This window comes from Chlorocebus sabaeus, chromosome 11 (genome assembly GCF_047675955.1).
Source record: "Chlorocebus sabaeus isolate Y175 chromosome 11, mChlSab1.0.hap1, whole genome shotgun sequence".
In the NCBI taxonomy this organism is placed as follows: Eukaryota; Metazoa; Chordata; class Mammalia; order Primates; family Cercopithecidae; genus Chlorocebus; species Chlorocebus sabaeus.
This window is the reverse complement of record NC_132914.1, coordinates 10629024-10643829: the sequence shown is the minus strand read 5'-3', so window position 1 is coordinate 10643829 and position 14806 is coordinate 10629024. Positions and strand designations below refer to the sequence as shown.

Sequence of the window (14806 nt, the reverse complement as noted above, 5' to 3'; positions counted from 1 at the left end):
GGAGTTAGGAGAGGAGATTTCTCCTCTAGAGGGTTCGATGTCAGAAGGGCTCAGGGTAGTTTAGGATGAAATTATTTCCACTGAATTTTAAATTGAGCTGTAATTAAAAAACACGAGGATAGATTTTCGCTGACTTTATGTTACAAGGATTATAAGAAAATAAAATTTGGAGATCTTCAAGAAATGGCAGACAACTATCTATGGTGTGGAACAATTTCTATGCTGTCAGACTCCTCCCACCCACCTGCGTGGTTCTCAGCCGGACCTCCGACTGCAGGGGGAGCCACCAGGACCCGCTGGCAGCATCCTGTATTTGTCAAGCTAGTGGATGCTGGGTGGGGTATTGACCCGGGCTCTGAACAGTGAAAGGAGCCTCTCCTCATGAAAGGATGCAGAGATGCTCTGGAAGTTGGTCCAAGGTGAAATTACCATAACTTCTGTGTATGGTTGATTCTTTTCTTTTCTTCTTTAGTTAATAGGGAAAGGAAGTTTGGTGATGGAGGGGCAGAAGCACCTGAACTCTAAGAAGAAAGGTGAGTGTACGTGCTTTTCCTGGAAGTGAACAGGGTATTTTTAAATTCCAGAAAACAATTCTTATACACAGAAGCAATGGAATTGGAGCACTAACTGTCATCACAGGAAAAGAGAAAAATGAGAAGTCATTTGCACCATGCCGCCTGCAGTGGCTCAATGAAAAGTGCATACGGTTAGATGCCATTGATAGGTTGGACGTGCATTCTAATTTCCCTGTATATTCCCTCTTCTCTTTCAGGACTGAAAGGCTCCTTCTCTCTCTCACTGACCTTCACTTCCAGACTGGCCCCTGACCCTTCCCTGGTGATCTATGCCATTTTCCCCAGTGGAGGTGTTGTAGCTGACAAAATTCAGTTCTCAGTCGAGATGTGCTTTGACAACCAGGTAAAGTGGTAGCGGAGAAGGGTGAAGACAAAGGTTGGGCATAGAGAAAGATCTTGTGTGTGCTGGGGTTGGAGACAAGACAGGTCAGGGAAAGAAGATAATGTTGACATTGGATGTTGTATTATATTTATGTCTTTAATGTTTGGGGTTTGTGTTGAAATCCATCTCTCTCCTACTTTTTCTCTTAAAAAGTAATGCTGGATGAGGTACTGTGGCTCACTCCTGTAATCCCAGTGCTTTGGGAGGCCAAGGCAGAGGGATTTCTTTAGGTCATGGGTTCAAGACCAACCTGGACAACACAGCAAGATTCTGTCTGTACAAAAAAATTTTTTTAATTAGCTGGGTGTGCAGCACTTTGGGAGGCCGAGGTGGGTGGATCACCTGATGTCACGAGTTCAAGGCCAGCCTGGCCAACATGGTGAAACCCCATCTTTACTAAAAATACAAAAATTAGCCAAGCATGATGGTGGGTGCCTGTAATCCCAGCTACTTGGGAGGCTGAGGCAGGTGAATTACATGAACCCAGGAGATGGAGGTTGCAGTGAGCAAAGATCACACCGTTACATTCCAGCCTGAGTGACAGAGTGAGACTCTGTCTCAAAAAAAAAAAAAGAAAAAGAAAAAAAATTATCTGGGTGTGGTGATACATACCTGTAGTCCCATCTAGTCTGAAGGCTGAAGCAGGAGTGTCACTTGCGCCCAGGAGTTCAAGGCTGCAGAGCAAGACCCTGTCTCTCTCTCTCTTTTTTTTTTTTTGAGACAGAGTTTTGCTCTTGTTGCCCAGGCTGGAGTGCAATGGTGCAATCACGGCTCACTGCAACCACCACCTCCTGTGTTCAAGCGATTCTCTCGCCTCAGACTCCCAAGTAGCCGGGATGATAGGTATGTACCACCATGCCTGGCTAATTTTTTTTTTTTTGTATTTTTAATAGAGACAGGGTTTCACCATGTTGGCCAAGCTAGTCTTGAACTCCTGACCTCAGGTGATCCACCTGCCTTGGCCTCCCAGGGTGCTGGGATTATAGGTGTGACCCTGTCTCTATTTAAAAAAAAAAAAAAGAGCCATACTGGGAAGCCACATGTTCTATACAGTTATTCCACATGCTCTGTCTACTTTTTGTCTTATAAACTTTCTCTGTCCTTGTACTGTGCTGCTCACGTTTCCCCACTCCATCATGGCATACAAGTCCTGAAGAGTTAGACTTTACAAAGAAAGATAAGTACAAAAGTGAAAGAATGGGTTGGGTGTCGTAGCTGGGGCATATTTGCTGATGACCCAAATTATGTTGTTTCCCCTCCTTTCCAGGCTGACCTGATCCCCAAGTTATACCTTTCCCTTCCCCAGGTTTCCCTTGGCTTCTCCCCTTCCCAGCAGCTTCCAGGAGCAGAAGTGGAGCTACAGCTGCAGGCAGCTCCTGGATCCCTGTGTGCCCTCCGGGCGGTGGATGAGAGTGTCTTACTGCTTAGGCCGGAGAGAGAGCTGAGCAACCGTTCTGTGAGTAACTGTCTGCGGACAGAGTGGGAAGAGGGAGTTGATGGAGAAGACAATTAAGAGGTAGGTGTCAGGCAGTGGAGAGAGTCTTAGGGAAATAATGCACTGCCATAAGGTGGTAAAAAAGACTGGTGTAAAAATGAAGTTAGAAAGGGTAAGAGGGCTGGGTGCAGTGGCTCACACCTGTAATCCCAACACTTTTTGAGGCTGAGGCAGGCAGATCACCTGAGGTCGGGAGTTCGAGACCAGCCTGGCCAACATGGAGAAACTCTGTCTCTATTAAAAATACAAAAAGAAAAAGAAAAGGAAATGAGCCGGGCATGGTGGCACATGCCTGTCACCCTGGGGAGGCTGAGGCAGGAGAGTCACTTGAACCCGGGACGCAGAAGTTGCGGTGAGCAAGATCGAGTCACTGCCCTCCAGTCTGGGCAACAAAAGCAAAAGTCCGTCTCAAAAAAACAAAAACCAAAAAAAAGAAAGGATAAGAGAAGGCATGGTTAGTATGAACGCAGAGATAAGAAAAGAGAATGAGCCTGTAATCCCAGAACTTTAGGAGGCTGAGGCGGGCGGATCACCTGAAGTCAGGGGTTCGAGACCAGCCTGACCAACATGGTGAAACCCTGTCTCTACTAAAAATACAAAAGTTAGCTGGGTGTGGTGGCCGGCATCTATAATCCCAGCTACTCAGGGGGCTGAGGCAGGAGAATTGCTTGAATGTGGGAGGCAGAGGTTGCAGTGAACTGAGATCATCCCACTGCACTCCATCCTGGGCGACACAGCAAGACTCCGTCTCCCAAAAAAAAAAAAAAAAAAAAAAACAAGAGAGAGAATGAAATAGGGGATAGGATTATGAAAAAAATAGGTGAGATAGAGGTTAATGTTTTAGAAAGGGAGAAAGGTAATTATGATAAAAAAATAAAAATAATTCTGGAGTAATAAAGAGAAATGATACAGGAGTAGTAAACTGAGCACCAGAATCTGAGAGAAGTCTCTCAACTGATGTCACTATATCAATGCTTTATTTCCTTTCCCCCTCTTGTCCCAGGTCTATGGGATGTTTCCATTCTGGTATGGTCACTACCCCTATCAAGTGGCTGAATATGATCAGTGTCCAGTGTCTGGCCCATGGGACTTTCCTCAGCCCCTCATTGACCCAGTGCCCCAAGGGCATTCGAGCCAGCGTTCCGTTATCTGGAGGCCCTGGTTCTCTGAAGGCACGGACCTCTTCAGCTTTTTCCAGGTACGTCTTCTTACCCATTTTGTTCTTATGGGAAAGATGGTGGTGGGAAGGGGCAAAGGAAAGTTCATATCTAAGAAAGCAGAGAGACTCATATGGGCACTGATGGGAACCAAATCTTGAAAGAAGCTTCTGACGTGTAAGGTGGCCTCTGTTGGCTCTTACGCTTGAAGAAGATGTCCAATTGCACTGAAGAGAACCACTGTGAGAGAGTTTAGACCTAGTCTTCCTCTTTTGTTGTCCCCAATCACTGATTTTCATGAGATCAATCAGGAGGGAAAATTAGGGAAGGTAGACCAGAGATCTCTTACCATTATTATAAAAAATAATTTGCACCTGTTCTATGAGCAGGATTTGGGATGCTGTGTGACCCAAGTCTGACCAGGAGGTCCTTGAGGTCAGGAACTAGGTCTTGTTCATCTTTGTATTCTCTCTAATGCCCGACCCCTCATAATGCTCATTGTACTTTTGTTGAATTGAGTACACTGATATGGTCCCTACCCTCAGCACGTTCAGAGTGTAAGTCAAATAATAAAGACACAGTGAATAATATTTGGAAGAACCATTAAATGTATGTAATGATGAAATAAGTTTAACTTGAAGCCTCTCATGCTAGTTGGAACAGAAGCCAACCAGTCTCAGTGGCTGAGTTTCGGGTAAGAACACCCAGTTTCACCATTAATTCAAAAAGAATGTTTTGTTTCAACTCTTTGATGGTGGAATTCCTGGGCAGTAGCCCTTGTAGTTGGGGAAGGGACCACCTTAATACTTATTTCTCTGATGCCTATCAGGACATGGGCCTGAAAATACTGTCCAATGCCAAAATCAAGAAGCCAGTAGATTGCAGTTACAGATCTCCAGAATACAGCACTGCCATGGGCAGTAAGCCATCTCTGTGGTGTGTGGATTCTCTGAGATGTTAACAGTCCTGGAACTCTGCATATTTCCTCTTTGCATCCTGTTCTTGCACTGAGCCTCTAGCCTGAGAATGCTAATGGGTTGTGGGTCACAGATACAGGAAGTTTCCCGAGGGTTCTGTCTCTGGGGAGAGCTTTTGAAGCCTGAAGCTTATGTATAGATTCCCTGGCCAAACCCCCTTGGCTATCACTTCCCTCGATGGCCTTTGTGACTAGTTAGTTCCTCTTTGGTCCTTCCTCCTTGCCTCTGACTGGATTTTCTCTGCTTCCCTCTAAATTTCTTTCTAGTAATCCCTCCATCCCAATTTATGTCACAACAAGAAGTCTCCTGTTTCCTAAAGTTTTCATATTCTCAATTTCATCAGCAGGTGGTGGTCATCCAGAGGCTTTTGCGTCATCAACTTCTTCACGTCAAGCAGAGGATTCTCAGGTCCGCCAGTACTTCCCGGAGACCTGGCTCTGGGATCTGTTTCCTATTGGGTAAGTGATGACTCAAAAGTACAGTAAAGGTCCAGGTGCATGGCTCATGCCTGTAATCCCAGCACTTTGGGAGATTGAGGAGAGAGGATCACTTGAGACCAGGAGTTCAAGACCAGCCTGGGCAACATAATGAGCTTCTGTCTCTACAAAAGAAATTTTAAAAATTAGCCAGGTGGTAGTTGTGTCCTACTCGGGAGGCTGAAGTGGAAGGATCACTTGAGTCTGGGAGGTGGAGGCTGCAGTGAAGCAAGATCACATCACTGCACTCCAGCCTGGGTGACAAAGCAGAACAACAACAACAACCAGAAAAAAACGTAAGATTCTACAACGTAGAGCCTGTACAAAACTCAGAATCAGATGTGTTCCTAATGGCTCTAAGTCTTAAGCAACGAAAGCTTGATGGAGTGTGGGAATTTATTTATTTTCCTGAATTCTTTCTTTTTTTTTTTTTTTTTGAGACAGTCATGCTCTGTCACCCAGGCTGGAGTGCAGTGGCACGATTTTGGCTCACTGTAGGCCTCAACCTCCTAGGTTCAAGTGATGCTTGTGCCTCAGCCTCCCAAGTAGCTGGGACTATAGGCGCCTGCCAGCACACCTGGCTAATTTTTGTATTTTTAGTAGAGGCAGGGTTTTGCCATGTTGGCCAGGCTGGTCTCGAACTCCTGGCCTCAAGTGATCCACCCGCCTTGGCCTCCCAAAATGTTGGGATTACAGGTGTGAGCCACCATGCCCAGCCTACCTGAATTCTTATGCATTTGTATACAACCACTCAAAACAAATCCACACAATTCCACTCTCACGCATTGCAGGCCCTGCGTTCTTACTACTGAACCACACACATTTAAAGGTACATATTGACATCAGTTTTTGTCCACTGCTTGCATGTCCATTTTGACAAGCCCTGAGAACACACATCCTCACAGACTCAGAGGGCACCAGCCTCTCTGTCAGATGTGCTTGCACAGAGATGCCCACCCCTGACTCCCCACACAGTCCCCCTCCTCCATATGAGTGCAGCCTTACTCACTGGAGGATTCACACTGAAACTCACCTCTTCAGTTGCCTCTTTACTTCTCCCCACACAACAACACTAACAATTCACTTCCGCAGATGAATTTGTAGCTTTTTTTTTTGGACAGGGTCTTGCCCTGACACCCAGGCTGGAGTGCAGTGGCGCAATCATAGCTCACTGCAGCCTCGAACTCCTGGGCTCAAGCCATCCTCCTGCCTCAGCCTCCTAAGTAGCTGGGACTACAGTCATGCACCACCACACCTGGCTAATTTTTAAATTTTGGTAGAAATAGGGTCTCGCTATGTTTCCCAGGCTGGCCTCAAACTGCTGGGCTGAAGCCATCTGCTCACCTCAGCCTCTCAAAGACCTGGGATTACAAGCATGAACCAGCACACCCCACTGAATTTGTGGCTTAATTCACAAATGTTCTCCTTGCCCCATGCTGCATCTGCCTCACCAGGGTCCTTGTGTTCTCACAGTAACTCCGGGAAGGAGGCGGTCCACGTCACAGTTCCTGACGCCATCACCGAGTGGAAGGCGATGAGTTTCTGCACTTCCCAGTCGAGAGGCTTCGGGCTTTCACCCACTGTTGGACTAACTGCTTTCAAGCCATTCTTTGTGGACCTGACTCTCCCTTACTCAGTAGTCCGTGGGGAATCCTTTCGTCTTACTGCCACCATCTTCAATTACCTAAAGGATTGCATCAGGGTGAGAGCTGGGGATATAGGAATCAGGTGTCAGCCCTGGAATCACGCTTCCTGCATAAGTTTGTGTCTAAATTGGAAGCATCCCTATTTTCCCTGGGAAAGAGGGGAGATGTCAGTATCTCGGCCCCCAGGTTTCCCAGGCCTCTATGCATTACCTCCTTCGTTTGGACCCTTTGTCTCTTAAACCTCCTCCTTAGGTTCAGACTGACCTGGCTAAATCGCATGAGTACCAGCTAGAATCACGGGCAGATTCTCAGATCTCCAGCTGTCTCTGTGCTAATGAAGCTAAAACCTATCACTGGAACATCACGGCTGTCAAATTGGGTAAGAGAGGGAAGCGGTAGACGGGCGAGGAAAGCCTGCAGCAGAAGCCCAGTGACTAAGCACTGGGTCTTTTTTCTCTGCCACATCTGTTTTGCTTCCTCCTCCCTCTTTGCTTTATTTACCTCTATTTTTCTCCCTCCTAAGGCTGTTGTAAGTCAATACACAAACACTGTTTGATAGGTGACCAAATTTATTCAAATAGGAATATTTTGAGTTTGAAAGGGAGAGCTTTTAATATGTGTAGCTGGACAAGGAATACATGGTCATGTAACTAATCAAGGACTTACTATAAGAGTCCCTGGGCCAGGCACTATTCTAACTGCTTTATGTATATTAACTCATTAAATTGGTTGATTAATTAATTTTTATTTTATTTATTTGTTTTTGAGAGGAAGTCTCACTCTGTTGCCCAGGCTGGTGTGCAACAGCGCAATCTGGGCTTACTGCAACCTCCACCTCCCTGGTTCAAGTGATTCCCCTGCCAAACCTCCCAAGTAGCTGGGATTACAGTTGCGTGCCACCCCACCTGGCTAATTTTTGTATTTTTAGTAGAGATGGGGTTTTGCCATGTTGGCCAGGCTGGTCTCAAACTCCTGACCTCAGGTGACCTGCTTGCCTCGGCCTCCCAAAGTTCTGGGATTACAGGTGTGAGCCACTGCACCTGGCCTTTTATTTTTTTTAGAGAGACAAGATTTTACTCTGTCATCTAAGCTGGAATACAGTGGTGTGGTCATGGCTCACTGCAGCCTCAACCTCCCAGGCTCAAGTGATCCTCTCACCTAGGCCTCCCAGAGTAGCTGGGACTATAGGCTCATTTTACCACCATGCCTGGCTAATTCAATTGGCAGAGAAGGGGTCTTGCTATGTGTCCCAGGCTGCTCTCCAACTCCTGGGTTGAAGCGATTCTCCCACCTCACCCTCCCAAAGTACTGGGATTACAAGAATGAGTCACCTCACTTTTAACTCATTTAATCCTCACCCCCAACCCTATGGGATGTCAGTCACTCATAGGTGAAGTCCTTGCAACTCAAAGTTTGATCTTCATATGTATGAGTTATCTCATGCTGCTTGACAAATTATTGTAAAACTTAAGTGTCTTAAAAGGACAAACATTTATTATCAAACAGATTCTATGGATCATTAATCCGGGTGCAGCTTAGCTGGGTACTTCTGGCTTAAGGTATCTCATGAGGTTGCACTCAAGCTGTCAGTGAGGGCTGTGGTTTGATCTGAAGACTCGACTAGGAGAGGATTGATTTTTCAAACTCATCCCAAAGTCTCTGATCCTCACAGCCTGCTAGACTGAAGGACACAGTTCTTGACCTCAGCTGTTGGCTAGGGGCCTCACTCAGTATCTCATCACATGAATCTCTCCACTGGGCTGCGTCATCACACCACAGCTGTCTTCCCCAGAGCAAGCAGTTGGAGAAAAGGGGTGCACCCAAGATGGAAGCTGCAGTCTTTTTGTAACCTAATCTCAGAAGAGTCATTACTTTCGCCCTGTTCTCTTTAACAGAAGTGAGTCGCTCAATCCAGCCCACACTCAATGGGATGCAAATATCAGGGTGCAAGGATCTCTGAGGGTCCTCAGAGGTTACTTACCACACTGGACTAGCCTCTCCGGCATCACCTGGGAGCTTGTTAGAAATGCAGGATGTAGGCCCCACCCCAGGTCTGTGGCAGCAGAGTTTGCACTGGAGCAAGATCCCCATTAAAGTTTCAGAAATGCTGATCCAAATGGGAACGGACCTCGCTGGTACCTCTGGCAATAGGGCTAATGGCTTCCCTTCTCCTTCTTTCTCTCAGGTCACATTAACTTTACTATTAGTACAAAGATTCTGGACAGCAATGAACCATGTAGGGGCCAGAAGGGGTTTGTTCCCCAAAAGGGCCGGAGTGACACGCTCATCAAGCCAGTTCTCGTCAAAGTGAGTTTGCTTCAGAGGTCGAGACAGCAACCAACCGAGGGATGCTCAACATCTCCTCTTGCTGCGAGTTCGTCTCTCACAGCAACCGTACTCCAGTCCAATCGGGCAGCTTCAACTTTCTCCTTCCCTGGCTCCTTGAACATTTGCCTAATCTACACCCATGGCCTATGAAAGCACCTAAAACCTGGCACATCATAGGCACTCAGTGAATGTTAGTTTCCCTGATTAAAATGTCTGTCTTCATCAATAGCTGCCTTTTTTGTCCCGTCATGAAGCCCATTGTCAGTCTTGCCCCTTAGAAGTTGCCTAATTGTGTCTTTGGCTCTAGCGCTTGCCCAGAAAGAACTTTACAGAAAGGGCCCATCCTTGGTTGGCACGGAGTTCTTCTGAGCTTCAATGAGAAGCTCTTCTCTGCAGTTCTGGGGGAAGCCCTGGGGGCACAGCGAGGGGCCTCCCTTCCCTTTCCTTTAGTGTCATCTCTCCTGACATTCATCTTTGTTGTTTTATCTGTGTCTCTCTTCATGCCAGCCTGAAGGAGTCCTGGTGGAGAAGACACACAGCTCATTGCTGTGCCCAAAAGGTGGGTGGACTCAGAGCAGGATTGGTGATGAGAATTCCCTTAGAGGGCAGGAGATTTTCTTTTCTTTTCTTTTCTTTTCTTTTTCCCCCTTTTTGATATGGAGTCTCGCTCCATCCTCCAGGCAGGATTGCAGTGGCACGATCTCAGCTCATTGTAACCTCTGCCTCCCAGGTTCAAGTAATTCTCTTGCCTCAGTCTCCTGAGTAGCTGGGACTACAGGTGCATGCCACCATGCCCGGCTAATTTTTGTATTTTTAGTAGAGACAGGGTTTCACCATATTGGCCAGGCTGGTCTCGAACTCCTGAACTTGTGAGCCACCCACCTCGGCCTCCCAAAGTGCTGGGATTACAGGTGTGAGCCAGCGCATCTGGCGACAGGAGATTTTCATAGGCAAAAGGAGGAATGCACAGGACCAGAAGGAACAGGAGAGTCTGGGGTGCCATTCCTCATGGGGCTGATTAACTGGGAGGCAGGAGGAAGAAGAGAAAGTGTGCAGCACGATGATGACTCTCTGTGGAATTTATTTTCAGCAAGATCACTATGAATAGTACCCAGTGCTTTCTGCATCCCAGAGAAAGCACCGAGCACAGAAATCCCTGGATTATAGAAAGTTCTTCTACGATTTTGGCTTCAGAACCCCTGCCATTCCCCATAATCTATTGTGTCACCTTTTTTCTGCCTCTCACAGGAAAGGTGGCATCTGAATCTGTCTCCCTGGACCTCCCAGTGGATGTTGTTCCTGACTCGACCAAGGCTTATGTTACGGTTCTGGGTAAGCAGTTAGAGATTCTTGGCTCAGAAACGAAAAGGAGAATGGAGGCTGCAAAGGTGTGGGGTGGGGCGGGACATGCGGACCTATCTGGAGAGTGTGACTAATGACAAGTGATTGAAGGAAAAAGAGCGTATTTTATATAGGAGGGAAATACAGTGTAGGCAACAATACAGATGGGATTAGACTTGTATTCTAGTTAAAAATGGAAAGGATGCCAGGCGTGTGGCTCACGCCTGTAATCCCAGCACTTTGGGAGGCCGAGGCGGGCAGATCACGAGGTCAGGGGATCGAGACCATCCTCACTAACATGGTGAAACCCCGTCTCTACAAAAATTACAAAAAAAAAAATTAGCCAGGCCTGGTGGCGGGCGCCTGTAGTCCCAGCTACTTGGGAGGCTGAGGCAGGAGAATGGCGTGAACCCGGGAGGCGGAGCTTGCAGTGAGCCGAGATCACACCACTGCACTCTAGCCTGGGCGACAGGGCAAGACTCCATCTCAAAAAAAAAAAAAGGAGTCAGGGTAGGAAGAAGTTAAGGTCACTGAAGCTTGATACGTATTTAGGTTTAGACGGTCTATAAATCGGGTGAAGGGAAGACAAAATATTTGCAGCAGTCGTTTTTAAAAATGAGGAATTTGGGTATAGTTTAGAGAAGATACAACCATATTTACAATAGGCAGCACACTTACTGTTTTGGGCAAGGGAGGAAGCGGATTGAAAAGCATGAACTTAAAAATCATATCTAACCTGTCATTTAGTAGCCGTGTGACCCTGAACAAGTTAGTGAACAGTTCTGGACCTTCTTTCCGCTTCTGTAAAACGGTAATAATAACCTACCTCTCAGACTGGTGTAAAGATCAAGTGCAATATAAAGTTCCCAGCACAGTATCGAGCATGTGGTAGGAGCCCTGTGAACGTCACGCTCTTTCTTTACTCCCTCGCCCTCTGTTGAGATCCTTTGCAGTCACAACGTCTCTGTTTTGTCTATTTTATTCATCAGTCTGACATAGCGCTTGTCTTGTTCTATTAGAGTTCAGTGTCTATGTCTGTCTTCCACACTGTGTTGGGGTCTCCTGAAGAGCAAGGGCCACATCTTTTTCTTTTCTGTTCCTAGTACGGTTCCTGCAACATAGTTGACATTCAGGACACATTTATAGATTGGAATGGAGCTCGTTGGCTACAGCGCAGATGCTAATGAGTCACGTATGTCAGGCTCACTGGCTTGGGAAGCATAGGAAGGGGTCAGTGACAACTTGGAGAAGAGTGTCAGGACTCTGTTTTAGAGAAACTTGGTGATTTGGAGGGTGAGGAACGTATGTGCAGTGGTAGAGGAGCTTAGAGATTGAGCCTAAGTGATGTAAGTTTTGTCACATCACTCGTCAGCTCAGTGACATGTCTTCTTAAAAGCCCTGAACTCTCTTAGACAGCCTATGCACCTCTCTGTGTCCTCTAGCACCTCCTACATATCCAGTACGATATTGTAGTACTGTATTAAAATTGTCTATAAGGAATAAAAATTGTAATGTGTTGTAATGGTTTGCTCCTCTGTGAGTTCTTTGAGGGTAGAGACTGAGTTTGATTTACTGTTGTCTTCCCAGGGCACATAGTAGGTACTTACTAAATGATAGCTAATACGTGTTTGTTAAGTGAATGATGATAACTCTTAGAGGGTTCCTTCTTCTCTGTACCCCCACCTTCTCTCTCTCCTTTTGGATCCCAGGAGACATCATGGGCACAGCCCTGCAGAACCTAGATGGTCTGGTGCAGATGCCCAGTGGCTGTGGCGAGCAGAACATGGTGTTGTTTGCTCCCATCATCTATGTCTTGCAGTACCTGGAGAAGGCAGGGCTGCTGACAGAGGAAATCAGGTCTCGGGCAGTGGCTTTCCTGGAGATAGGTAAGTTGGTTCAATCTTTCTTTCTTGGACACTCTCCTCCACTAGGCCCTATGACAGATGGATAAGATACAGGGAACTCCAGCCCCTGAAGTGTCCCATATCCTTGAAAAGCACGGCGGTGTCTTTTGAAGTTGTCACTGTGATCTAAAACCACATTTGGCTTCCCAGGGTACCAGAAGGAGTTGACGTACAAACACAGCAATGGCTCATACAGTGCCTTTGGGGAGCGAGATGGAAATGGAAACACATGGTAATGTCGCCCAATTCCCAATGAGTTGTGTACTCCGGAGCGTAATTCCTGAGCCCTCTGGAACTATTCCAACACCTCTCCCCTTCACCCCATTCCTTCCTGCACTCAGTCTTCTACCTCTTTAATACTGCTTAGTTCACCCTCATGGATGGTCAAGTCCCTCGATCTTCTCCCTGAGCTTGTGCCTCCCCTGTTCTTGTCCTCACTGGTGCCCATTCATGCCTCTGTTTTCTAGGCCTGCTGTGGCATATGTTCCCTCAGCTCCCCTTCTGGAAGTATGCACCCAAATACGTGAAAAAATGATTGCACCCTCACCTGGAAATTCACCTTCATGCCACATTTTCCTCTTTACCCGCGTAGGCTGACAGCCTTTGTCACAGAATGCTTTGGCCAAGCTCAGAAATTCATCTTCATTGATCCCAAGAACATCCAGGATGCTCTCAAGTGGATGGCAGGAAACCAGCTCCTCAGCGGCTGCTATGCCAACGTGGGAACTCTCCTTCACACAGCTATGAAGGTGCGGATCTGTCCAGGGGCCTGCAGCCGGCCACTGTCTCAAAGGACCTCACACCTCTGACCAAGCAGAAGCAAAAGAGCACTGGCCTGGGAATCAGTTTTCTTCTGGTTTCCACTGTGGCTCTGGGTGTCCGTGGTCAAAATGCTTAGAGGTCTGGGCCTCAGTTTTCATGTCTGTAGAATGAGAATACAGATGAAGGCTGGGTGCGGTGGCTCATGCCTGTAATCCCAACACTTTGGGAGGCCAAGGCGGGCAGATTGTTTGGGCCCGGGAGTTTGAGACCACCCTGGGCAACATGGGGAAACCCCATCTCTACAAAAAAAATATGAAAAATTATTCAGGAATGTTAGTGCATGCCTGTAGTCCCAACTACTTGGGTGGTTGAGGTGGGAGGATCACTTGAACCCAGGGGTCAAGCCTGCAGTGAGCCGTGATTGCACCACTGCACCCAGCCTGGGTGATAGAGTGAGACCCTGCCTCAAAAAAATAAGTAAATAAAAAAGAAAAAAGAAAGGAGAGAGAGAGAGAGAGAGAGAGAGAGAATGTGGACTGGAGCATGGTTCTCAAAGCATAGTTCCCAGATCAGGAGCATCAGCATCGCCTGGCAACTTGTTGGAAATGCAGATTCTGACTCCCAGTGCACATCTACTGAATGATGAACTCTGGGAGGGTGGGCCAGAAATTTGTGTTTTCACAAGCCGTCCGGATGATTCTGATACACACTGAAATTTGAGACTACTGGACTAAAAGATCTCTGGGCCTCTTACTACGTCACCAAATGCATATGGGAAAGCCATTTCCTGTGGCGAGGACTCGTAGGCAGCCCAACGTCTTTTGTAAGAAGTTTACTCTGCTGAGCACTGTTCTAGGCACGTGGTTTATTTGACATTATTTAATGTTTACAACAAATCAGTGAGCTAGGTATTGGTATGTCATTATTAATCCCATTTTACAGATGAAGAAACTAAGGGATGGAGACTAAGTAAATTGCCCAAGGTACATGCTAATAAGTGTCAGGACTGAGATTTGAAGCACGGCAGTTGCACTCCAGAGGCACTGCTCTCTTCTGTTCACTATTGCCTGTACCTGTCCCAAACAGGGTGAGGCGTAGATCCTGCAGGAAAACTCGTTCCATTCAGAACACGCTCAGTGCAAGAAAGACTTGTATAAACTTTTCTAGAGAAATCACTTACATTGTTATTCCAGAGCAAGGATTAAAAATCTTGAGTGTTAAAAAAAAAAAAAATCTCTTTATAGGATTCATTTGACTTCCTCTGCAGGATCTTATTAGTCTCCCCTAAGTTCTCGTCTTCATCTTCTCTTATACACTGTATGAAATATACCTGGGGGCTGGGCACAGTGGCTCATGCCTGTAATCCCAGCACTCTGGGAGGCTGAGGCAGGTGGATCATGAGTTCAGGAGTTTGAGACCAGCCTGACCAACATGGTGAAACCCCATCTCTACTGAAATAAAGGACTTGACTAGAGCAAGATCCCAGAGGTATTCTTCCTTTTTTCCTTTTTTTTTTTTTTTTTTGAGACAGAGTCTCGCTCTGTTGCACAGGCTGGAGTGTAGTTGCAAAATCCCAGCTCACTGCAACCTTCACCTCCTGGGCTCAAGTGATCCTCAGCCTCCTGAGCAGCTAGGGCTATAGGCATGCGCCACCGCGCCTGGCTAAGTTTTGTATTTTTAGTAGAGATGGGGTTTCACCATGTTGGCCAGGCTGGTCTTAAACTCCTGGCCTCAAGTGATCCACCCGCCTTGACCTCCCAAAG

The 14806-nt window shown here is 46.8% G+C and overlaps 1 protein-coding gene across 1 annotated transcript in view; it reads left to right on the top strand.

The window, feature by feature from the left end:
* A2ML1 (alpha-2-macroglobulin like 1) overlaps nucleotides 1-14806 on the top strand; it is a 52910-nt gene that overhangs the window by 22637 nt on the left and 15467 nt on the right. The window contains exons 13-26 of the mRNA XM_073020475.1: nucleotides 473-533; nucleotides 773-918; nucleotides 2264-2413; nucleotides 3456-3650; nucleotides 4439-4529; nucleotides 4930-5044; nucleotides 6536-6764; nucleotides 6961-7087; nucleotides 8894-9015; nucleotides 9544-9595; nucleotides 10285-10368; nucleotides 12087-12263; nucleotides 12432-12513; nucleotides 12874-13030. Coding sequence (XP_072876576.1) covers nucleotides 473-533; nucleotides 773-918; nucleotides 2264-2413; nucleotides 3456-3650; nucleotides 4439-4529; nucleotides 4930-5044; nucleotides 6536-6764; nucleotides 6961-7087; nucleotides 8894-9015; nucleotides 9544-9595; nucleotides 10285-10368; nucleotides 12087-12263; nucleotides 12432-12513; nucleotides 12874-13030 — 1788 coding nt within the window. The remainder of the gene's footprint in view (nucleotides 1-472; nucleotides 534-772; nucleotides 919-2263; nucleotides 2414-3455; nucleotides 3651-4438; nucleotides 4530-4929; nucleotides 5045-6535; nucleotides 6765-6960; nucleotides 7088-8893; nucleotides 9016-9543; nucleotides 9596-10284; nucleotides 10369-12086; nucleotides 12264-12431; nucleotides 12514-12873; nucleotides 13031-14806) is intronic.